This window comes from Moschus berezovskii, chromosome 12 (assembly GCF_049115385.1).
Source record: "Moschus berezovskii isolate FMDL1 chromosome 12, NW_MosBer_1.0, whole genome shotgun sequence".
NCBI lineage: Eukaryota > Metazoa > Chordata > Mammalia > Artiodactyla > Moschidae > Moschus > Moschus berezovskii.
Genome location: NC_142471.1, coordinates 55,192,898 through 55,216,863, shown reverse-complemented (window position 1 = coordinate 55,216,863; position 23,966 = coordinate 55,192,898). Strand labels below are relative to the sequence as shown.

Below are 23,966 nucleotides of genomic sequence, written 5' to 3'. Positions count from 1 at the left end.
TTGGATCATCGAAAAAGCAACAGAGTTCCAGAAAAACTTCTAATTCTGCTTTATTGACTATGTTAAAGCCTTTGACTCTATGGATCACAATAAACTGTGGTAAATTCTGAAAGAGATGGGAATCCCAGACCACCTGACCTGCCTCTTGAGAAACCTGTATGCAGGTCAGGAAGCAACAGTGAGAACTGGACATGGAACAACAGACTGGTTCCAAATAGGAAAAGGAGTACATCAAGGCTGTATATTGGCACCCTGCTTATTTAACTTATATGCAGAGTACATCATGAGAAATGCTGGGCTGGAAGAAGCACAGGCTGGAATCGAGATTGCTGGGAGAAATATCAATAACTTCAGATATGCAGATGACACCACCCTTATGGCAGAAAGTGAAGAGGAACTCAAAAGCCTCTTGATGAAAGTGAAAGAGGAGAGTGAAAACGTTGGCTTGAAGCTCAACATTCAGAAAACAAAGATCATGGCATCTGGTCCCATCACTTCATGGGAAATAGATGGGGAAACAGTGGAAACAGTGGCTGACTTTATTTTTCTGGGTTCCAAAATCACTGCAGATGGGGATTGCAGCCATGAAATTAAAAGATGCTTACTCCTTCGAAGGAAAGTTATGACCAACCTAGGCAGCATATTGAAAAACAGAGACATTACTTTGTCAACAAAGGTCCATCTAGTCAAGGCTTTTGTTTTTCTAGTGGTCATGTACAGATGTGAGAGTTGGACTATAAAGAAAGCTGAGCACTGAAGAATTGATGCTTTTGAACTGTGGTGCTGGAGAAGACTCTTGAGAGTCCCTTGGACTGCAAAGAGATCCAACCAGTCCATCCTAAAGGAGATCAGTCCTGGGTGTTCATTGGTGGGACTGATGTTGAAGCTTAAACTCCAATACTTTGGCTACTTAATGCGAAGAGCTGACTCATTTGAAAAGACCCTGATGCTGGGAAAGATTGAGGGCAGGAGGAGAAGGGGATGACAGAGGATAAGATGGTTGGATGGCATCACCGATTCAATGGACATGGGTTTGGGTGAACTCAAGGAGTTGGTGATGGACAGGGAGGCCTGGCGCGCTGCAGTTTATGGGGTCACACACAGTCAGACAGATTGAGGGACTGAACTGAACTGAAAATGTTTTTTCTCTTAAGAAAACTACAAATAAACACACAAGTAAAGGTAAATCTATGTCTTCCTTTTTGGCAAGCTCTCAAAAACATTATTCATGAGGCTCTATGTGAGTGTTTTCAGTATTTGTTATGGTAATCTCTCACATACTGGGGGTGGTGATGATTACATTCCAGAGAAGTGCTATGTAGATAAAACCTTGATTGGTGAGTTCAAGGGTAGGGAATTTTCAAGAGAATAAAACAACAAATTGGGTTATAAAAGCAGAAAAGAATCTTTTTCCTTAATTGTTCATGAGCTAATATTCTGAAAGCCATGATCTTCTGTGGAAGACAGAGTTTATGTTAACCACACTTCTTTTTTTAAAGTTCTAGGTATATCCTTTATTGATATTCAACACTTTCCTGTATTTGATTTTCCCACTGGTGTCATTTTTGCAAGCTTGGCAACATTCTTAGTAACCATCTGGTCTTTCCAGAAAAGAAGGGTATGGTTTTTCTAGGCCTGGCCTCCAACTGTTATTTTCTCCACTCATCCTATACAGAGGGGATGGAGAACAGCAGACTTCCTGTCTCTTTGCCATCTGACTTTAAGATTGCGGTAGGAATGGAGATGAGGGTAGGGATAACTGTAATTAAATTCTTTGGTTTCAAGGAACTAAACTCAACCATACATGTATACACAAAGATCACAGATTGTAAAATTTAGGCATACAAAGAGAAAACCACACTGTGACAAAACTATGACTGACAAAATGGTAACTGACAAAGCATTACTACCCAAGGTCTTCTTAGACAGTTCTCTCATACAGGTCAGAATGAACAAACCATGGAATTATGAAGCTTGTAGAACTACTTCAATTTCAGAGGAGGAAACCGAGAAAGGCTACCTAGCATGAGACAGGTCACAGAGCTGTCATTTAGGACACAATAATTTCAAATAACTTAGAATTTCCTAAGTACTGCCCTCAATAATCTACCTTTTACATACTTCAAACTATTTTGCAGAGGCAGTTTGTTCTTCACCTATCTGAAACTCTGTACTTGGAAACACTTTATTGTGTTGGGCACAGAAACAGAATTTGGGGATGATTATTAAAAAGGAGTATCATAGATCCCCACATTCCTAGGGAATGAGGAGGAAATGTGCCTCTGCAGAGGTTTTTTTAGTTGTCTTCTGTTCTTGGCCTATGAATGTGAGTTCATGTCCTGGAAATCCTTGTGATGCTCTCAACTGAAGACGTATGATTATTTACTCTCCCCTTCCCTGCCTCCCGATCCCTCCTACCCAGAATAATCACTGTATTTCATAGGTTTTTAACCAGTCATTTAAACTGTTTTTATGTTTATTTCCAAGAGTCCCAAGGAAGTGGTCAGGGAAGGCTCCTTGAAAACTAGCTTTTGAGGACAACACAATAATAAACTATGGCAAGCCTATTTATCTAGCGTAAGTAGGATTTCCAGGTGGCGCTAGTGGTAAAGAACCCATCTGCCAAAACAGGAGATGGGTTCGATCCCTGGGTCAGGAAGATCATCTGGAGGATCACGTGGCAATCTACTCCAGTATTCTTGCCTGAACAATCTCATGGACAGAAGAGCCTGGCAGACTACAGTCCATAGGGTTGTAAAGAGTTGGACACAACTGAGGCAACTTGGCACACACGCAGTACTGAATGAAAGATGGACTGGAGTGTGGAAAGTGGAACACTGCCCAGTCAGGAGTTTAAGAATACCTAGATAGAATTCTAACGCTGCTTCCAGTTGGTTAAGATTCATTAGCATCTCTTCAACTTTTCTGCAAAACACCAAAGGCGGAAGAAGACACTGTTGGGGAGTTGACTTCTTTGTCTCCTCTCCTTTACTGTCCCTTCTTCTGACCTTGGGAACTCAGAAAATATGAAGAAATGGGAGTGGGGCATGCCTCTGGCACTAGACCTCATAGGGGCATTCAAAGCTCTCAGAATGGTTTTGGTATTTAAACTTAATACAAGCTAGAAAGGAGAAAGGTTTGTGAAACTCTATCAGGTATACTATTTTGAAGTTGAATGGGACTTTGAGCACTGCCAACTTGGTATATTTGTTCCTGCACTTCTCTAACTCAAATTACATACAGACTTTGCTTTCTGTCTTTTTTTACCCCTTTGTTTTATTTTTCTGGTTCCAGAAACACTAGCAATAAACAAGAGGGGAGTGCAAGTCTAACATTAGCTTGCTAGTGCACTACTCTTTGACCTAAGATGAAAAAAGGCCTAGTAGATTCACCCCTAAACATCTAAAATTAGCAAGTTTTGCCCTTGCTTTTGCCTTTGAAAGCCAAGTACTCAGTCCCTAAACAGGATATACCATTGTATTTGCTCAGCAAAACTCCCTCAACTTTAGGAGCATTTCCAAGAGTTGCACATAATAAATATTTTTTAAACAACTTGTTACGCTCAAATTAATTCAATTTTACATGAAAAATAGCAGCTCTCATATTATGACAGTCCTCAAGTGTAATAAAAGTGTTGCCATTTGCAAAATGATAAGAGATGGGAAAGTATTGACCTCTAAAACCTCAAATCTGGTTCAGCTTCTCACTTTTATCCACTGAACTAATTTCTTTCTTCAGGACAAAACTCACTCGGTAATCCAGGTAAGGATGTTTTCCCAAAACAAATAATGAATGGAAATAAAAGACAGGTTAAACCTCTAACTTAAAAAAATCAACAGTTCTATGAAGATTTGCATTTTCACAAGATATTTGAGTCTTCAGAATTCTATGAGAGTAAGAACTGTAAGCTCAATAAATGGCTGTTATTAGACAGGTGGAATGACAGTCAATATTAATGACAGTCTTCAGTGAACTGAGAAATATCCAGATAGTCATTTTCATGGATTGATCAATATTTTAAACTTAGTTGTCTGGGGCAGTCACAAGGATGAAATCTTACAGGTTTTTCCATAACTATCACATACTTTATAGAATACTAATCCGTAAGACTCACCCAGAGGGGTGTATTAAAACTGAAAATGAGAGAACTAAGAAGGCAAAGGGACAGAGGCAGGGCCTCTCCACAAGCCAGAGAAGATAAACATTCCCAGACAATATTCCATGGTTGACAAGTGCTCACACAAATACTAAACAGAGATGAAAGAATCTTTGTTCATATAAACTTCTGGAAATGAGAGAATATCACTTCCTGATATAATCAAAATAACATCTGAGCTAGTTCAATGGCATGCTTATTGAGCACTTGCTAAGTGTCAAGAATAGTATGCAGCACTTTCCAGGCACTGTCTCCTTTAATTCTCAGTGCAACTCCATGGCGTGCATACTACTTTTGTCCCTGTATGAGAGGTGAGGAACTTAAGGCTTAGAGAGCTTAATAATTTGCCCAGAGCCACAGAGCTAGTAAAGAACAGACCTTACATCCAAAGCCAACTCTGTTGGGCTGCAGCGTCCATGTTGTTAAACCTCTGTATACCTGATGGGACTGGTGTCTGGTGGACATATCAGGAACAGATTTGTCACGACAGGACAATAATATAATCATGGTCAGTAAAATGGTTTGATTGCACATGTCCTTTTCTTTGTTGCTGTTGTTTTATAAATTTGAACTTTGTCAAGATTTTATTCATTTATTTATTTTTGGTTGTGCTTGGTTTTCATTGCTGCATATGAACTTTCTCTAGTGGCAGGGAGCAGGGGGCTATTCTCTTAATTGCAGTACATGTGTTTCTCATTGCAGTGTCTTCTATTGATGCTGAGAACAGGCTCCGGAGTGGGGCTCAGTAGTTGCGGCTCACGGGCTATTAACCCATGGCATGTCAAATCTTCCCAGGCCAGGGATCAAACTCATGTCTCTACACTGTCAGGCAGATTCTTAATCACCGGACCACCAGGGAAGTCCTGCACATGTGCTTTTCTTTGGACCATTTGTCTTTCTTTCCTCTTTTTTCCCTTCCCAGTCACCGTAAATCTATTAGAATGGTGTCTGAAAAGCCCCATTCGAAATGTCAGACTCGGGGGTAGTGGTGGTGAATTAGCTAATTAAAACATTCGATAACTTCCTCCTATGTCCTAGGCATCCTCTTTCCTCAAGAAGTTCACAACTGATAGGAGAATAGAGAAACTTAAATCTCAATTATAATTCTGTATGAGTACTATGCCAGTGCTATGGACATAAATTTAAGTCCTTAGAAAATAAAAGATCTTGAATTTTTCTTGTTGATTTCAGTTTTACTTATGCTTCAAGGTTACGGGTTATTCTGGCTAATAGGGAAATGGGGTTGGGAGAGGTTTCATGCAATCTTAACTTTAAACATTAAAATGTTTAAAATGTTAAGCAAAAGCTTAATGAAAGTCTTATTTTCCAAATACTTTCAAGGGCATTTTCCTAGAATCAGGTAAATGAGAGCAAGCAAATGACCTACTTACAGCAAAAAATGCTCCAGGTTATAAAGGATGGGAAGCCAAGTGCATCCTGGAAACCACAGCATCTGGTCTTGTTTTATGCTTCATCTATCAATCTGCTGTTACAGGAATTGAGAATTAATGTTTCAACTACAGTTTCTTCTATTTTGGCTAATGAATTCATATCTTTGTTATTCTTACCCAAGCCCTCCCATCTCCTCTCCCATTTAAAAAGAAATTATATGGAAGGGCATTTAGGAAGGGCCCAAATAAATTCTAGGGAGTTTACCCTCTCATTTATGCCTTAAAACTCTTGCTAATAAGGCTACAGTAAGGTTAGACACCTTCCCAACCAATTCCCTGGTTTGATCAATTCTGACTTACTTAAACAGTCTATTTTTAGTACTGTATTAAAGATAACCAAATACTGCAAATTTTTAAAAAGTAAGTTCTAGAAAATATTTTCTGGTAGCATAAACTGTAAAACAAAATGCATAATTGGAAGTAGTCCTTGACAAAAAGGATTATGAAACAATGTAAGAATGTGGATTAGTGCTACCCTGATGATATGAGAAAATTACATATACACTAATTTCTGTATATACTCATTTAAAATTATTTACAAAGTTTATAAACATTAAAGCATGAAAGGCAGATTTACAATATTCTTTGAACTTTACTATTGAGCCTTTTGGCTCTCTGTGCTTTTTATAGAATGAAGCTATCAATTCATCTTTCCACTTCATAGAATCTGTTGAAATTTTAATTTTCCATTATTTTTGCCTTGATGCCCTCTTATTCTTTCTCCTAGAGTTTCAAGCACCCAAAATTAGTCTTTCTCAGTGCTTTCATGGCTTCAGATACAGTTTCATATTTTTGCTTTACTTTTCTTCCTCCACCCATTCTATTATTAATTTGTCAAAGTAATAATCAAAATTATTATTTTCCAATGAAATATTTTTAAAAGAACCAAGGTTACCAAATGACTCTTATACTGGCAGAATTACTGCTATATAATTTTATCTATTTCTTGAAGTTCTATTCTTTCTAAATCACTGTCAAGTGAATCATTTCTAATAAGCAATGAATACAGTCATGTTTACTATGTTTATTTATCCAATATTTCAGATTTGTTTTTCTTTCCAAAGACTGTTTTATTCTGAAACTTGTCATGAGGCTTCCTGGCCTTGATTTCTTAATGTATCCCAGCTAGCTTAATGGTTCAGTGAATCAAATAAGCTTTTGCGTCTGAGACAGAAGAGATTTGTACAAAATATATATACAAAATTATCACTAATAATTTTATATATAAGAGTTTTATATACTAAGAGTTTGTCAAGGTGTCATCCCAAACTATCTATATCCAAATCATCTCAAATGCTTATTCAGGATACAAAGACTTGGCCCAAAACCTAGAGCAGTTAAGTAGGAGCCTTTTAAGACCAGGACCTGGGAACCTGCACTTTGTCAAGTTGTCCAAGTGAACAGACTCACAGTGAAATTGTACAGCTCCTAATCTAAGGAATCCCTTCCCCCTTCCAGGGTCTAGTGCACTGATTTACCTTGGCTGCAGAGAAAACTAACCACACCTCCATCCAACCAACAAAAACAAAGGACAATTCAGTTTCCTGAGGAGAGAACTGCCATTAACTGTCTTAAGAGGCATCAGTTTAAAAACAACATCAGCTCTGCAAGCCAGAAGGGAATGGCAGATTTACTTAAAGCAATGAAAAGGAAAAAGTTACAACCAAAATTTCTCTATCCAGCAAGGATCTCACTCAGATTTGAAGGAGAAATCAAAAGCTTTTCAGAAAAGCCACAGTCGAGAGAATTCAGCACCACCAAATCAGCTATATAACAAATATTAAGGAACTGCTGTAGACAGGAAACACAAGAGAAGAACAAGGTCTATAAAAACAAATCCAAAACAATAGGATCATACATACCGCTAATTACCTTAAATGTAAATGGATTAAATGCTCCAACCAAAAGATACAGATCTGCTGAATGGATACAAAAATAAGACCCTTAATATATGCTGTCTATAAGAGACACACTTCAGACCTAGGGACACATACAAACTGAAAGTGAGGGGCTGGAAAAAGATATTCCATGCAAATGGAAGTCAAAAGAAAGCAAGAGGAGCAATATCATGTCAGATAAAATAGACTTTAAAATAAAGGCCATTACAAGAGACAAGGACACTACACAATGATCAAAGGATCAATCCAAGAAGCAGATATAACAATTATAAATATATATATATGCACCCAGCACAGGAGCATCTCAATACAGAAGGCAAATGCTAAAGGGGAAGTCAACAGTAACACAATAATCGTGGGGGACTTTAACACCCTACTCATACCAACAGACAGATCATCCAGATAGAAAATTAATAAGGAAACACAAGCATTAAATGATACAATGGACAAGTTGGACCTAATTGATATCTACAGGGCATTTCATACAAAAACAGTAGATTTTACTTTTTTATCAGTGCACATGGAACATTCTCCAGCACAGATCACATCTGGGGTCACAGATCAAGCCTCGATAAATTTAAAAAAATTGAAATCATTTCATATATCTTCTGACCATAACAATGTAAGATTAGATATCACTACAGGGGAAAAAACTATAAAAAAAACCACAAACACATGAAGGCTAAACAATATGTTTCTGAATAACCAAGAGACCATTGAAGAAATCAAAGAGGAAATCAAAATATACCTAGAAATAAATGACAATGAAAATATGACAGCTCAAAACCTATGGGATGTGAGCTAAGAGGGAAGTTTATAGCAACACAAGGCTACCTCAACAAACAAGAGAAACATCACATAAACAACCTAACATTACATGCAAAGCAACTAGAAAAAGAACAAAAATCCCCCAAAGTTAGTAGATACAAAGAAATCATAGAGATCATAGAAGAAATAAATGAAAAAGAAATGAAGGAGACAATAGCAAAGATAAATAAAACTAAAGGCTGTTTCTTTGAGAAGATACACTAAATTGACAAAACATCAGCCAGACTTATCAAGAAAAAATGGAGAAGACTCAAATCAATAAAATTAAAAAGGAAAAGTTACAATAGACGATGCAGAAAAACAAAGGATCAGGAGACTACTACCAGTGACAATGTGTCAATAGAATGAACAACGTGGAAGAAATGGAGAAATTCTTAGAAAAATATAACTTTTCAAAACTTAAACAGAAAAAAATAGAAAATATGAACAACCAATTACAAAAGATAAAAATAAAAACTTTTTACAGTAAATATAATAACTATTTTTAATATCTTGATTCTGACAATCACGGAAGGAAGGCTCAGAAGGTCTACCAAAAATCTGTTGTTATAATTTCCTGATTAATATTACACATAGTGAATTATTTATTGAGCCCCTACTGAGGGCCAAATATGGTGCTTTGTGCTGCCAGGGATTATATAAAGCTATCCTGGGATGAAAAGCATATGTTCACTCAGCTCTATTCTGGAAGAATATAGCTGATTTAGTGATTGCTGGAAATGAATGTGCATGGTACAAGGGAAGGCAGTAATTTGATGTCTGAGGTCCCAGACATAGAAGGCTTCTTAAGGATTTGCTAAATGAAAATCAGATCCAAGAAAGGAGAGATGTAGGTACTCAATTTATAGCTAAACCACTGGGAAAAGGCATGAGCAGCAATATTTATTACAGGGCATGTACACTCTTGACACTTCCCAGGTGGCTCAGTAGTAAAGAATCCGCCTGTGATTCAGGAGAACTGGGTTCGATCCCTGGGTTGGGAAAATCCCCTGGAGAAGGGAATGGCAACCCACTCCAGGTTTCTTGCCTGGAGAAACCCATGGACAGAGAAGCCTGGCGGGCTATAGTCCAGGGGTTCACAAAGAGTTGGACTCGACTGAAGCGACTAGACTCTTTACAGTCAGCCTTAATTTATCCAACAATTACCTTTCTTGTGCAACCGTACCACAGATATTAAGCAGATTAATTAAGTCTAAATGCAACCATACTGATAGCTCCATCTGGTTCTAGATTTCATTTAGATGTCCCTAGTAGGGTGACCAACTCCTCATGGCTTCCCTGAGACTTTCCCTGTACTAGCATTTAAAGTTCTATGTCCTAGAAACCCCCTTAATTTCAGACAAACTGGGTAGGCTGGTTATCCTGGTTCTTAAAGTAAGGCAAGTGGGGGCCTTAGTTGACCCACTTTCATTCAGTGGATGATAGAAATCTATCACCACCTTGAATGTCTCAGCTCATTTTCCTTACCAGTGGGTATGATTATCCTCATGCGCCACAAAATCTGAAGTTCTTTCCTTCGATAACCTCTACCTTTTAGCTCTGTCAAGGCAAGCTCCTATGAGCATCCCAAGCAATGACTCACATTGAGGATAATTCCAGGGACCCAGTGGAGAATGTCTTCCAAGACTGCTGAACACATGGCTTGTGTTTTTTGGTAAATATTATCCTGGTCTCATAACCATTCTGGAGTTCTCCGAGTCTTATTACCCTCTCTCAATAATCAGTCTAGCACTGCCAAACCCAGCTTCGTATCTTTTTTTTTAAGAATTTATTTATGGTTTTAAACAAAAATACAGGCAAAAAAGGCATCGATGTAAAGCATGAACCACTTACAGTATTAGATTCTAAGGCTCCCACTGATTCATCAATAAATTCAATCATAGTTTTAAAATATTCATTATATTCCTGTCATCCCTTTGTTACTCTTTAAAGTCTTAATTAAGATTTCATCATGTCATGGTCTTACCTCGTTTGCCTTGATTCTAAAATTTAACTGATATTAAATTACTACTTCAAAGAGAGAATATAAAGTGTAGGATTTGAATCAGATCCAGTACTATTGCCTAGAAAATCCCATGGATGGAGGAGCCTGGTAGGCTGCAGTCCATGGGGTCGCTAGGGGTCGGACATGACTGAGCGACTTCACTTTTCACTTTCACACATTGGAGAAGGAAATGGCAACCCACTCCTGTGTTCTTGCCTGGAGAATCCCAGGGACGGGGGAGTCTGGTGGGCTTCCGTCTATGGTGTCACACAGAGTCGGACACGACTGAAGTGACTTAGCAGCAGCAGCAGCAGGTCCCAATGAAATTTTGTCAGTTATTAGGTGCGTGAACTTAGGAAAATTTATCTAAGCTTTAAAATATGCTCATCTATAAATAATAAGTAAAATAATGGCTATTTTAGAGGATTGGGGATTTTGAGGAATTTAGGCTATGGGTGTGAAGCATAGAAATCTCTGAGTTCAGTCCTTTCGGATTCTTTGCGACCCCATGGACTGTAGCCCTCCAGAGGCTCCCATAGAAACATACCGCCTGACAATATGCCTGCCAATAAGTAGACATTCAGTAAACTGTAGCTAGTATCCTCACAATATCACAAGCTTGCATTCACTAGATTCAACAATCAGGCTGTATAATTTTAGCCATCAAGGATGCTGTCTAAAGTAGAGAGGCACAAACTGCCTTCCGAGGAGGGCAGTAAGAGGAACTGTTCCATTACTTCTTAGTCTCACCGCCTCAGTCTGAAGGAAGTGACACTGGTATACCTGGGGACAGTGTCTAAAGTCGTCTCGCCCCCTGGTAGTCTGCCTTCTGGAGGAGCCGGCTTTCAGATTTGCTCCCTGGGGACCTTTCTCACCACGTCTCATTCTGGAAAGAGGAAGGGGAAAAGAAAAAGGGAAGTCACCGAAATGCAAAACCTGTTACAGATGCCCTATTTTGTCCCTGCTATCAGGCCTGCCCGGGTAGGTTACAGAATCCTTTCGCAGAAAGATTTGAAGGCGCCACCCCCAGGTGTCTGCGCAGACGAGGGAGAGGTGGGTGAGCTCACCCTAAAACTGAAAGACAGATGGTGAGGGGTGGGGGCTGGCCATGCGCCTTAGAACTTTGGCTAAAGGACAGAACAGCAGCGTGAGGGTTTGCACCGGGGCTTGGGGGCCAGGGGGACGGTGAAGGGCCGAGGTAAGGGTCAAGCAGAAATCAAGAACTTCTTTGAATACTCAGAATACTGAGGATTTCTTTGCACTCTCAAGAAGGCTCCCGGATTTGTCAGTGTTGCGGCAGGAGCGAGCAGGGCAGGGACTTTACGTGACAAGCGCCTGCCCCAGTTCTATCTCTGATGCTCAAGTAAACTCAGAGGTTCGCTTCAGCGGACAGCAGCTTACACACCTGGCGGGTGACCTCGCGCTCTCGGAAGCCCCCCACCTAAAAGCCGGAAACACGCCCCCTCCAGCACTCGGCCCGGGCGGCGCATGCTCCGTCCGAGGGGGCGGGCCGCTCCTCCCGCCGGAAGCGTTCTGTCCCAGGCGGCGTTTCCTTCCTGTGTGAGGCTGGGAAGGGCTCCTGCGGCCGCTGTTTCAACCCCGCGGGTGAGTAGCGGGCTCCCGCGGGGCTTCGTGGGGCGGGCGATGGGTCCCGCTGCGCTCCTTCTGGGGCCCGCGCGGGGCTGGGAAGCCAGTCCCGGGTCACCTCGCCGTCCCTCCGCGCCCCACCTCATTGTCGCCCCTCAGCTTCCCGCAGCGCTTCGTAGCCCCTGGATTAACCTCCAAGGGCGTCCCGGGCTTCTCATTGGCTCCCGGCCCGGCCTAGGCCCTTAAGTCTGCCTTAGCACTGCCCCCGAGACCTAGTCCCTTTCCAGGGAATCGCTAGGCAGCCTGGTCGCTGCGGAGGCTTGAGGATCGTTCCGGGCGACCTCAGAGCTGGGGTCCTAGGGAAAGGCGGCCAGAACGAACCGCGTCTGATTGTCGCACAGGCACTGCTACCATCTAGTGCAAAAGTGAAGGTGGTTCTTCAAGCCTGGGCACGCTTTCGCAGAGGATGGTGCTGTTAATAATAGCCCGTCCTTCATGTGAGTGTTGGCAGGCTTTCTTTGTCACAGGCAGTGTTCATAGGGCCTTGATGTCTGCGAAACTGAGACTTCTGGGGTTGAGAAAAACTTTGTAAAACACTGCAGTGAATTAGAGAAATGCTGTAGCATGATTACCATGCTCTTGGACCTTAACCTGCCACTAAACTGCTTATTGAGGAGGTGGTGCGATTTTAAAGTTTACTACCCTGAAATGGAGAACTCTTTATAATGAAGCTGTATGTTGTTATATTTGCCTAACAAATAACTCTGAATTACGGTGTTTTGCCATATTTCTTAGTTGTACATGGCATCATCCATGTTTATGTGTATATTTGTTTATTGATCCTAATGTTCATACAAAATTGAAATACAGCCCATAGTGTTATATGCATGTGCAACTTTTATTATCTATTCTGCTGTAATGCTATTGTTACCGTAACAGCCTTACATTGCAGGCATATCAATGTCATATGAACGGTAGATGAGTGTATAATCAAGTACACAGTTACAACCTACAAGTAGAAGTTTCACTTTCATTTCAGGATTTTGAAGTCATTTTAGAAGAAGGATCCCTTTTAGAAGTGACTAGGTCTAGAGTACTCTGTTGTAGTTAATAGTTTAATTATAGAAAAATATATGGTTAGCAAAGGCTTTGTCTTGGTTTTTCTAATAGGTTTAAAAATTGTTACCTCGTTTACTGGGGTGTACTGATAGTAGTCCTGTTTCATGTATTTCAGTGACCATCCAGTAGATGGCAGTTTTATCACTACTAACTCAAACTTTTGAAAACATTTTATTTGAATATCTCTAGTTTAAGCTAATAAATCTTTATTTTGCCTGTTGTTTTATTTTCAGTTGTGAATAATGCTCCCACATAATGATACCACATGTTCCAACTGAATTTTCAAATTTACTGTGTTGGAATAAAGACTGGAGAAGACAGTTTTCCACTTACTATAAGAAGGAGAGGATTGTTAACCCGTTTTTAGAAATCCATGCTGATGATAGAAAGCACACTTTGATTTGTTACATAAGAGATTTTAACTATATGGCTTCTCTCTAGCTTCCTTTTTTTTGTTGTTGTTGGAGAGGGGGTTGGTTATACTAGCTTAATTTTTAATAAGATGATAAAGAACTGTGTGTTCCTGGAGTAAAGTAATTGTGTCTTAGCCATTATTGTGTACTCAAGATACAGTATGTAATATATACACATGCTTGATAAGTACTTTATTGTATGAACTGAGTCATTTAATATTCCTAGGCCAAAATGTCTTTATCCAAAATAAAGGTTTTTCAGTTACTTAATTTAAACCCAATTGTTAAGTTTAAATTAAATAGTGTATTGCTGTGAAGTGAATGTCTCCTAGTGATACAGAAGGTTGGAATCCTTGACACTTTTCTTTTGGAAATCATTCAATAGTCTGACACCAATTCTGTTGCAATGACTGAAGAAAACCTTTAAATAGTACTAGTGAGAATAGAAACAATAATTTTAGAGCTGGAATGACCATAAATTAGCCTATGAAGAACCTAATTTTCACCTGTTGTTCTGAGTACAGATTTTGGATTATTCCTTTTCACACGAATGCAAAATATACATTCCCCACCCCCCCAAATCACATTGTACTCAGCACACTCCTTGTGGAGAGAGTATAATGGTGTTATTTGAGGCTGAGATTCTCTCTCAAAACGTGATAGTCACATCATCCCTAAAACTTATTCTACTGGATGGTCATTGCCTTTGACACAGATGTGCATGCCTCCTGTATGCCAAGCTGTGGTTGATGTAACTGCTTAGGTATATATGTAAACACAAGCATGTTGTCTCCTTTTTTCCTCTTTATCTTGGGTGAGAGCTGTATTTTTGTGGCTCAAACATTTTGAAGATTCTGCTTGTTTCATACATAGCTAGGTTGTTGGAAATAGTAAGATGGCTCCAAAAATTTCATGTCACTTGTGAATTGAAAAAATGGCATGTATAAATTTTAGCAGGCTTTGGAAACCTTTAAAAGTAAGTATGAGGGAACAGCGAGTTAGTTCACAGTTTGAATTTTACTCAGAAATTACCTCGTATACCATTACATTAATAAAGTATTTCACTGTTTGGCTGCCTTTTTTCAGTTGTGTAAGTATTGTAGTCATTATTTTTCTAGATTTCCTGAAATAGTTATTTAAAAGCTCTTTAAAAGAGTAAATGCTTTAAGACATTTACTGCATTTTTCAATAGAATTATTCTGTACTTAAAATTATATGAACTTTTAGGAAAGTTTATTAAAAATTTTAATAAATAAGCCTGTTTCCAAGAGAAGCTTAAAATGTGTTTGTTTACTTAACATTTAAAAATCCATTTGTCCTTAACTAAAACACTTACAAGGTAGGTAATGTTGACTTTGACTAAAAGTCAATTTTTCTTGTTTAGTTTATGCTACCTATCAGTCTCCCACTTTTAATGAATCTAGTTATTATCTACTGACATTTCTATTTGTTTTTTAAGGTTAACAATCAAGATGGTACATGCTGAAACCTTTTCTCGTCCCTTGAGTCGGAATGAAGTTGTTGGTTTAATTTTCCGTTTGACAATATTTGGTGCAGTAACATATTTTACAATTAAATGGATGGTAGATGCAATTGATCCAACCAGAAAGCAAAAAGTAGAAGCCCAGAAACAGGTATGATTAAAATGTTTGAGGATCATTTTTCTTATAGCTAATAAGTACTTTTTCATAAAACTAAGGATGTAGTAGAATTATAAATTAATGACAAATTCTATAAGACCCATGTGGAAATATGTTTTTATATAATATTTAATTTCATTATTCCAAAAAGAGTATTTTTTGTTAAATCCTTTTCAACTGTATAGGCAACTTAGAAAAAGTGAAGAATAAAAATAATAACAGTATTTTTAATGAATATCTTAGAATAATTTTTCAGCTTATAAATGAAGGAATCTAGGTAAAATTTTTCAACACACTAAACAAAAAATTGTATCTTCGGTAATGGTATACATTTTACTTTGTGTGACATGTGAAATGTTCCTGTTTTGTAAATAAGTTCATTTGTATCATATTTTAGACTCCACATGTAAGTGATATCATATGATATTTGTCTTTCTCTGTCTGATTTATTTCACTTAGTACGATAATCTCTGGGTCCATCCATGTTGCTGCAAATGGCATTATTTCATTCTTTTTTATGGCTGAGTAGTATTCCATTGTTAATATGTGTTCCACACATATTCTTTATGCATTCATCTGTCCATGGACTTTTAGGTTGCTTCCATGTCTTGGCTGTTATAAATAGTGCTGCTGTGAACATTGGGGTGCATGTATCTCTTTGATTCATAGTTTTCTCCTGATCTATCCCCAGAACTGGGCTTGCTGGATCCTATGATAATTCTATTTTCAGTTTTTTAAGGAACCTCAATACTGTCCTCCATAGTGGTTGAACCAGTTTACATTCCCACCAACAGTGTTGGAAGGTTCCCTTTTCCCCACACCCTCTCCAACATTTACTATTTGTAGACTTTTTAGATGATGACCATTCTGACTGGTGTGAAGTGATACCTCATTGTAGTTTTGATTTGCATTTCTCTAATAATTAGCAGTGCTGAATGTCCTTTCATCTGCTTATTGGCCATCTGTATATCTTTGAAGAAATGTCTATTTAGGACTTCTGCCCATTTTTGGATTGGATTGTTTGGTTTTTGTTGTTGTTACTGAATTGCATAGGCTGTTTGTATATTTTAGAAATTAGGCCCTTGTCAGTAGCATTGTTTGCAAATATTTTCTCCCAGTCCATAAGTTGTCTTTTCATTTTTTTTATGGTTTCCTTTGGTGGGTAAAAGCTTGTAAGTTTGATTGTGGAAGTCGTGTCTGACTCTTTGCAACCCCACGGATTGTACAGTCCATGGACTTCTTCAGGCCAGAATACTGGAATGGGTAGCCGTTCCCTTCTCCAGGGTATCTTCCCAACCCAGGGATCAAACCCAGATCCTCTGCATTGCAGGTGGATTCTTTACCAGCTGATCCACAAGGGAAGCCCAAGAATACTGGAGTGGGTAGCCTATCCCTTCTCCAGCGGACCTTCCCGACCCAGAAATCAAACTGGGATCTCCTACATTGCAGGGAGATTCTTTACCAACTGAGCTATCAGGGAAACCCTGATAAGTTTGACTAGCTCCCATTTATTTCTTTAGAAAACATTGCTATTGTTTATGTCAGAGAATGTTTTGCCTATGCTTTCTTCTAGGCGTTTTATGGTATCATGTCTCGTATTTAGGTCTTCGAGCCATTTTAAGTTTATTTTTTGTATGGTGTGAGCATCTTTTCTAACTTGATTGATCTACATGCAGCTGTCCAGCTTTCTCAACACCACTTGCTAAAGAGACTTTTTTTTTCTCCATCGTATATTAAAGATTTTAGATGATGTTCACAGCAACGTTTTATGAATAATTCACCTTACTGTAGCATATAACAGGAATTGGAATCAGTGTCAACTTAAAAAAGATGTACTACAAGAGTTGTGAGTTAAGTTTTATTGGGGACAGAATGAGGACTACAGGCCAGCAGACAGCACCTCAGATAGCTCTGAGAAACTGCTCCAGAGAGGTGGGGGCAAGGTCAGTGTTCGTGATTCTGGCGAAGGGGGAGTTCATGCAATGAGGCACTTACCTTACAGAAAGATTTTCTGCTGGTCACAAGGAGCTGATGTCTGAATTACTAGGGTTGTGCTAAACTATTATGATGGAAGTTATTGAATAGCTAGGTCATTTCCAAATAAAGATTCAGAAAGGAGAAGGCTGTAGCTGCCATTACTGCCGGTGTTATAAACCCTGCATTCGTGGCTGCTCCCACAACCACATCAGCACAGGAAATACCAGAGGCAGAGCCAGAGCCTAAAAAGGAGACTGAAAGTGAGGCTGAAGATAACATTGATGACTTAGAAAAGCACCTGTGTGGAAAGGCCCTGAAATCATTGCAGAAGGCTCAAGTGTCCCCACAGTCCTAGGTGGAAATGCTTGTTATAATGTAAATTTTATTTGGTTTGTATGCAACTCAGTTTCAGAATTGCGAAAATGTGTTTGAGCTTTAGACTATAACTTTTGTTGTAATAATTGCTAGGTTGAAGTTCACCATGTGAAAAAGAAAAACGGCATGGATATACATTGCAAAAGATGTCCCCAGTGTATTAGTGACATTTTTTTCATTGACAGCTGACTAAATTTGTTTAGAGTGAAGTATTTTAAGTCAAAAAAGAAAAATCCCCTTTTTAAAAAAGGGGGTTTAAATATTGTTGGCATTCTTATGGTTCATTTAAATAGCCCTGGCTATCCCCAGAGGTTTTTCTTTCTACTTTTTCTCTCTTTTTTTCTTTTTTCTGATTTGAGTCCTAGCACCCACTTATGACGCTTTCAGCCTTGTATGGTTTGCAGGCTTTCCCAGAACTACTATTGAACTACCACAAAAGTGTAAATGAATATTTTAGTGCCACAATCTTGCCTGCTGCCTGTGGAGTCTCAGCTGAAATGAATCAGGGTTCTAACTCCAAGATGAGACAGAAAATGAAAGCATGTAGTTTGCCAGGACACTGTGGTTTATTTGGATGGTTAACATGGGGTCGCAAAGAGTCGAACATGACTGAGTGACTGAACTGAACTGAACAAGTTGATTTGGAACATTGGGATTTCATTCTTTTCTCTTTTTTTGTAAAGGAAATTAACTAGTCCCAGGAAGGATCCTTCAGTTATATAAAATTTTGTTTTATGAAGAAAAAATAAGATTCAGAAATATTAATTACTGAACACTAACTTTCTCTTACAGAGAAACTAGAGATTTTGGACTGTTAGTAAGTAATGTTCGATGCCATCCTGAGATGTCCTCTATAAGAAAGCAACTGTTTTTAGAAATGATCACTGGTATTTATATTTACCAATCTACAGAATACTAATATAAAGGACAGTTAGTTCATGATTGTTTAAGGAAAGTGCGATGTGCTTTTCTATTAAAGAAGGTATGAGGAATGGAATTGATTTTGTTAAGGGGACAGGAAATATGTCTTATTTACCCGGGGAGGTGGATGGGTACAAGGGGCCACTGCTGGTACCAAGGCTCTGTTCCTCAGAGAGTTCAGGCAAAGGAAGCAAGTCCACTCTGGGTCTTTTCTCAGTCACCATAACTGTCAACTTAAAAGATGCACAACGTGAGAGTTGCCAGTGAAGTTTTATTTGGGATAAAATGAGGACTGTAGCCTGGGAGAAAGCACCTCAGATACCTCTGAGAAACTGCTGTTTATAAAGGTGTCAGGCAGGGTAGGTCAATATACATGATTTTGGTGAAGGAGTGTTCATGCAATCAAGCACTTTTTGTACAAAAAGGTTTTTTCTACTGGTTCCAAGGAGGTGATGTCACCATGAGGGGACTTACTTAGTGCTTTTCTAAATATAAGGAGATCAGGTCAGTTCAGTTGCTCAGTTGTGTTGGACTCTTTGTGACCCCATGGACTGCAGCACACCAGGCTTCCTTGTCCATCACCAACTCCTGGAGCTTGCTCAAATTCATGTCCATCGAGTTGGTGATGCCATCCAACTATCTCATCCTCTTTCGTCCCTTTCTCCTGCCCTGAATCTTTCCCAGCATCAGGGTCTTTTCCAAGGAGTCAGTTCTTAGCATCAGATGGCCAAAGTATTGGAGCTTCAGCTTCAGCATCAGTCCCACCAATGAATATTCAGGACCGATTTCCTTTGGGATTGACTGGTTTGATCTTCTTGGAGTCCAAGGGACTCTTCAAGAGACTTCTCCAACACCACAGTTCAAAAGCATCAATTCTTCAGCACCCAGCTTTCTTTATGGTCCAACTCTCACATCCATACATAACAACTGGAAAAACCATATCCTTGACTAGACGGACCTTTGTTGGCAAAGTAATGTCTCTGCTTTTTAATATGCTGTCTAGGTTGGTATAGCTTTTCTTCCAAGGAGCAAGTGTCTTTTAATTTCATGGCTTCAGTCAGCATCTGCAGTGATTTTGGAGCCCAAGAAGATATCAGTTCCTGAAAGTAACTGTCTGAAGACCTGTTCCAGCAGTTTCTCTGGAGCACAAAATGTCTCATTCTCAACCCTAGACTCCTTTCAGGGCATATCGAAGGTCAACAGCTGTGGCAGCACAGGATTCAGTCCTCTCAGGGACAGAAGGCAAATGCCCGTGGCAAGTGCCAATATGTCACTGACAAAGGAAACTAGAACCAAGTTGGTTATAGACAAGTAATGCTGGCAAAGACCTAGAATGAAGGAGTGACACAAAGAGTGGAATGGGTAAAGTAGGTAAATGTTCGAAGGACTTTGTGATGACGAGAAAAGGGACATCTTACAGATGAATCTGAGATTTGTCTGGAATCCTCAGACTCATAGTGAGTCTTTTATAGAGTTTTAGAATCTTCAGCAGCAGCAGCAGAATCTGTATATGGGGCAAGTACTTGAGAAGATGACGTTTGATTTGGGCATATTGAGATTGTGTTGGTGGTAGGAATCCAAGGGAAAATATTTATGGAGTTGTTGAAATTGTAGGTCTAAATGGCAGGGGAAGGATCAGTCTTCGTGTTAGACACTTAGTCGTGTCCAACTCTTTGTGATTCCTTGGACTATAGTACACAAGGATCCTCTGTCCATGGGATTCTCCAGGCAAGAATACTGGAGAGGTTGCCATTTATCTGCATATTTTACTTTCTTGCAAGCTCATGAATGCCTTGTAGATGGCAGACTGCTCCGGGAGACTGAACCCGGGTCTCCCACCTTTCAGGCAGACTTTTTACCAACTGAACCACCAGGGAAGCCATAAAGAAAGTGAAAGTTGCTCAGTTGTGTCTGACTCTTTGCAACCACATGGGCTGTAGCCTGCCAGGCCCCTCTGTCCACAGAATTCTGCAGCAAGAATACTGGAATGGGTAGCTATTCCCTTCTCCAGGGGATCTTCCCAACCCAGGGATCGAACCCAGGCCTCCCACATTGCAGGCAGATTCTTTATTGTCTGAGCCACCAGAGAATCCCAACAGTCTTTGGAGATTGCTTATCAGATGCCCTTAAATAATTGGACTCTTTAGAGCAGTGAGTCTTGGTAAGATAGGGTAGGCCCCGGGGCTATTGGTATGTTGTTATTGTTGAGTCCCTAAGTTGTGTCCTGCTCTTTGTTACCCAGTGGACTGTAGCACACATGGCTTCACTGTCTTCCTAGAGTTTATTCAGATTCATGTCCATTGAGTTAGTGATGCTATCTGTCTCATCCTCTGCTGCCCTCTTCTTTTACCTTTGATCTTTCCCAGCATCAGGATCTTTTTCAGTGAGTCGGCTGTTTGCATCAGGTGACCATAGTATTGGAGCTTGAGCTTCAGCTTCAGCATAGTCCTTCCAATGAATGTTCAGGGTTGATTTCTTTTAGGATTGACTGGTTTGATATCCTTGCTGTCCGAGAGATTCTCAACAGTATTCTCAAGCACCACAGTTTGAAAGCATCAATTCTTTAGCTCTCAGCCTTCTTTGGAGTCCAATTCTTAGATCTGTACGTGACTACTGGAAAAACCATACCTTTGACTATACATACAGATCTTTGTCAGCAAAGGGATATCTCTGCTTCTTAATGCACTGTCTAGGTCTGTCATAGCTTTCCTTCCAAGGATCAGGTGTCTTAATTTCATCACTGCAGTCACCATCCATAGTGATTTTGGAACCCAAGAAAAGAAAAATTGTCACTGGTTCCACTTTTTGCCCTTCTATTTGCCACAAAGTGATGGGACTGGATGCCATGATCTTAGTTTTTTTAATGTTGAGTTTAAAGCCATCTTTTTCACTCTCTTTCACCCTCATCACGAGGCTCTTTAGTTCCTCTTTGCTTTCTGCCATTAGAGCAGTATCATCTTTATATATGTTGTTATTTCTTCTGGCAGTCTTGATTTCAGCTTGTGATTCTTCCAGCCCAACATTTCACATGATGTACTCTGCATATAAGTTAAATAAGCAGAGTGACAATACAGCCTTGTCTTATTGCTTTCCCAATTCTGAACCAGTTCATTTTTCCATGTCTGGTTGTAGCTGTTGCTTCTTGATCTGTGTACAGGTTTCTCAGGAGGCAGGTAAGGTGATAAGTTATTCCCATCTCTTTAAGAATTTTCCACAGTAAGACTTGAGGTTTTTTTCACCAAATTACTCTTCCACTTTGCTCCTTCAACTATTAGGATTTATACACTAAAATATCTGTTGAGAGCATATGTGACTGGGAGGTCTCTAAAGGAGATGTTATATAATATAAACAATAGGCTGAAGAGTAAGCCTTCATTTAGGGGATAGGAAGATGGTGCAAACCAAGTGGAGAATGAATAGGTCAGTGTGGTAAGTACCTGGACTGACCTTCCTGCTGAAAATAACTAAATAATCTACATATTTTAAATCATATAAAGACATTCATGAGCTTGCAAGAAAGTAAAATATGCAGATAAAAAACGTAAAGGGAAAATTCAGAAAGGTAAATTGAGTTTGATGGCTAACTTTTACAATTGGTAGAATTTCCTAAACCTACAGAATTTGAGCTTCTGTTTTTATGATCCAGAGGAGATCAGAGTACAAAGCATAGTACCAATCCAAGATGTGGAGAGCCTCAGAGATGATATTCCCATCAAAGCCTCAAAGATAATATTCTTTGACCCCCCCCCAAAGACTGTATGTATTTAAAGACAAAGATGTAGTTATTGTTTAGAAAAAGAAATTTAAGTTGAATTTAACATAAGTTGAAAAATGTGCATTAAAGCATCAGGAAAGCTGATTGAACAAAAATTAACTTTAAGGCAAAAATATTAATAGAGAAAATGAGGTTCACTGCAGTATGATTAAAAATTCAATTCACCAAGAAGTATAACATTTCTATATGTGCATCTGTTAATGTAGCATTAAAATACATAAAGCGAAAATATAAGGAATCACAGAGAGAAATAACATAGTCATCACCGTGGTGGAAGGTTTTAAACATTTCTTTCAATAATTGATAGATGAAACATTTTTAGAGAATGTAGATTTAAACAAATAACAAGCTTTATCTGTGCCTGTATGTTGTACATTGTACCCAAAACAAATGTTGAGTGCATCTCCCAAGCATGCATACAAGATTTGTGACATTAAACCAAATGCTGGTTTATAAAGCAAAATCTGAAGTTTCATTTTACTGTTAGCATATTTATTACAGGGCTTCCCCGATGGCTCAGTGGGTAAAGAATCTGCCAGCAATGCGAGAGACACAGGAGACACGGGTTCAGTCCCTGGGTCAGGAAGATCCCCTGGAGTAGGAAATGGCAAGCCACTTAAGTATTCTTGCCTGGAAAATTCCATGGACAGAGGAGCCTGGCGGGTTACAGTCCATGAGGTTGCAAAGAGTCAGACACGACTGAGCGGCAAAGCACACACACACACACACACACACACACACACACAGTGGCTATACTGTAGAACAATAAGATCATTAGACATATCCAATAACTTTGGAGAGTAGGGAACATTTCTAAATAACTCTTAGGTAAAAGAACACATAGAAATGATATTGTAATTTAATTAAACTTAAAATATTAGGTAGTATTTAGGGAGAATTGGGCTTCCCTGGTAATTCAGCTGGTAAACAATCCCACTGTAATGCAGGAGACCCGGTTCCATTCCTGGGTCAGGAATATCCTCTGGAGAAGGGATAGGTTACCCACTCCAATATTCTTGGGCTTCCCTGGTGGCTCAGTCGGTAAAGAATTTGCCTGCATTGTGGGAGACCTCAGTTCGATCCCTGGGATGGGAAGATACCCTGGGGAAGGGCATGGCAACCCACTCCAGTATTAGGCCTGGAGAATGCCCATGGACAGGAGACTGGTGGGCTACAGTCCATGGAGTCCCAAAGTGTTGGACGTGACTGAGCAACTAAGCACAGCACAGGGAGAATTTATGCTCTTAAGTATTTTTCTTAGGAAAGTAGGTGGAAAATCGATAAAGTAAATATCCAGCTTGGGCTGAGGAAAATGTTTTTAACAAAGTAAACCCATGGATAGTGAACAAATGGAGATAATAAAGATAGGATGATTTAATAAAAAGTAGGATAATGAGAGAATGAATAGAAATATAGAAAATGAATATATAATGGAAAAGTACTACCAAAAGTTTGTTATTTGAAAAGACTGATAAAATTGACACTCTGTAAGACCAATCAAGAAAAAAGTGAAGCTACCAATAATGGAAAACTCAGCAAGCAGTGGCCACAGGACTGGAAAATGTCAGTTTTCATTCCAATCCCAAAGAAAGGCAATGCCAAAGAATGCTCAAACTACCACACAGTAGCACTCATCTCACACGCTAGTAAAGGCATGCTCAAAATTCTCCAAGCCAGGCTTCAGCAATACATGAACCGTGAACTTCCAGGTGTTCAAGCTGGTTTTAGAAAAGGCAGAGGAACCAGAGATCAAATTGCCAACATCTGCTGGATCGTGGAAAAAGCAAGAGTTCCAGAAAAACATCTATTTCTGCTTTATTGACTATGCCAAAACCTTTGACT

The 23,966-nt window shown here is 39.4% G+C and overlaps 1 protein-coding gene and 1 long non-coding RNA gene across 3 annotated transcripts in view; one reads left to right on the top strand and one right to left on the bottom strand.

Moving 5' to 3' along the window:
* Positions 1-5,448: 5,448 nt before the first annotated feature.
* Positions 5,449-11,832, bottom strand: LOC129555582 (uncharacterized). Its single transcript, XR_008685785.2, has 3 exons — positions 11,723-11,832; positions 11,101-11,203; positions 5,449-5,642 (listed from the first exon to the last, which is right to left on the bottom strand). It is a non-coding gene; the product is annotated as an uncharacterized LOC129555582 (long non-coding RNA).
* Positions 11,777-23,966, top strand: part of ATAD1 (ATPase family AAA domain containing 1) — a 42,200-nt gene continuing 30,010 nt past the window's right edge. The window contains exons 1-2 of one of the 2 annotated variants that reach the window (XM_055425158.2): positions 11,777-11,922; positions 14,896-15,070. In XM_055425158.2, the coding sequence (XP_055281133.1) occupies positions 14,909-15,070 (162 nt within the window). In that variant the 5' untranslated portion in view covers positions 11,777-11,922; positions 14,896-14,908. Of the gene's footprint in view, positions 11,923-12,213; positions 12,402-14,895; positions 15,071-23,966 lie in introns of those variants that run through there. The other variant, XM_088842123.1, reaches the window with a different exon arrangement.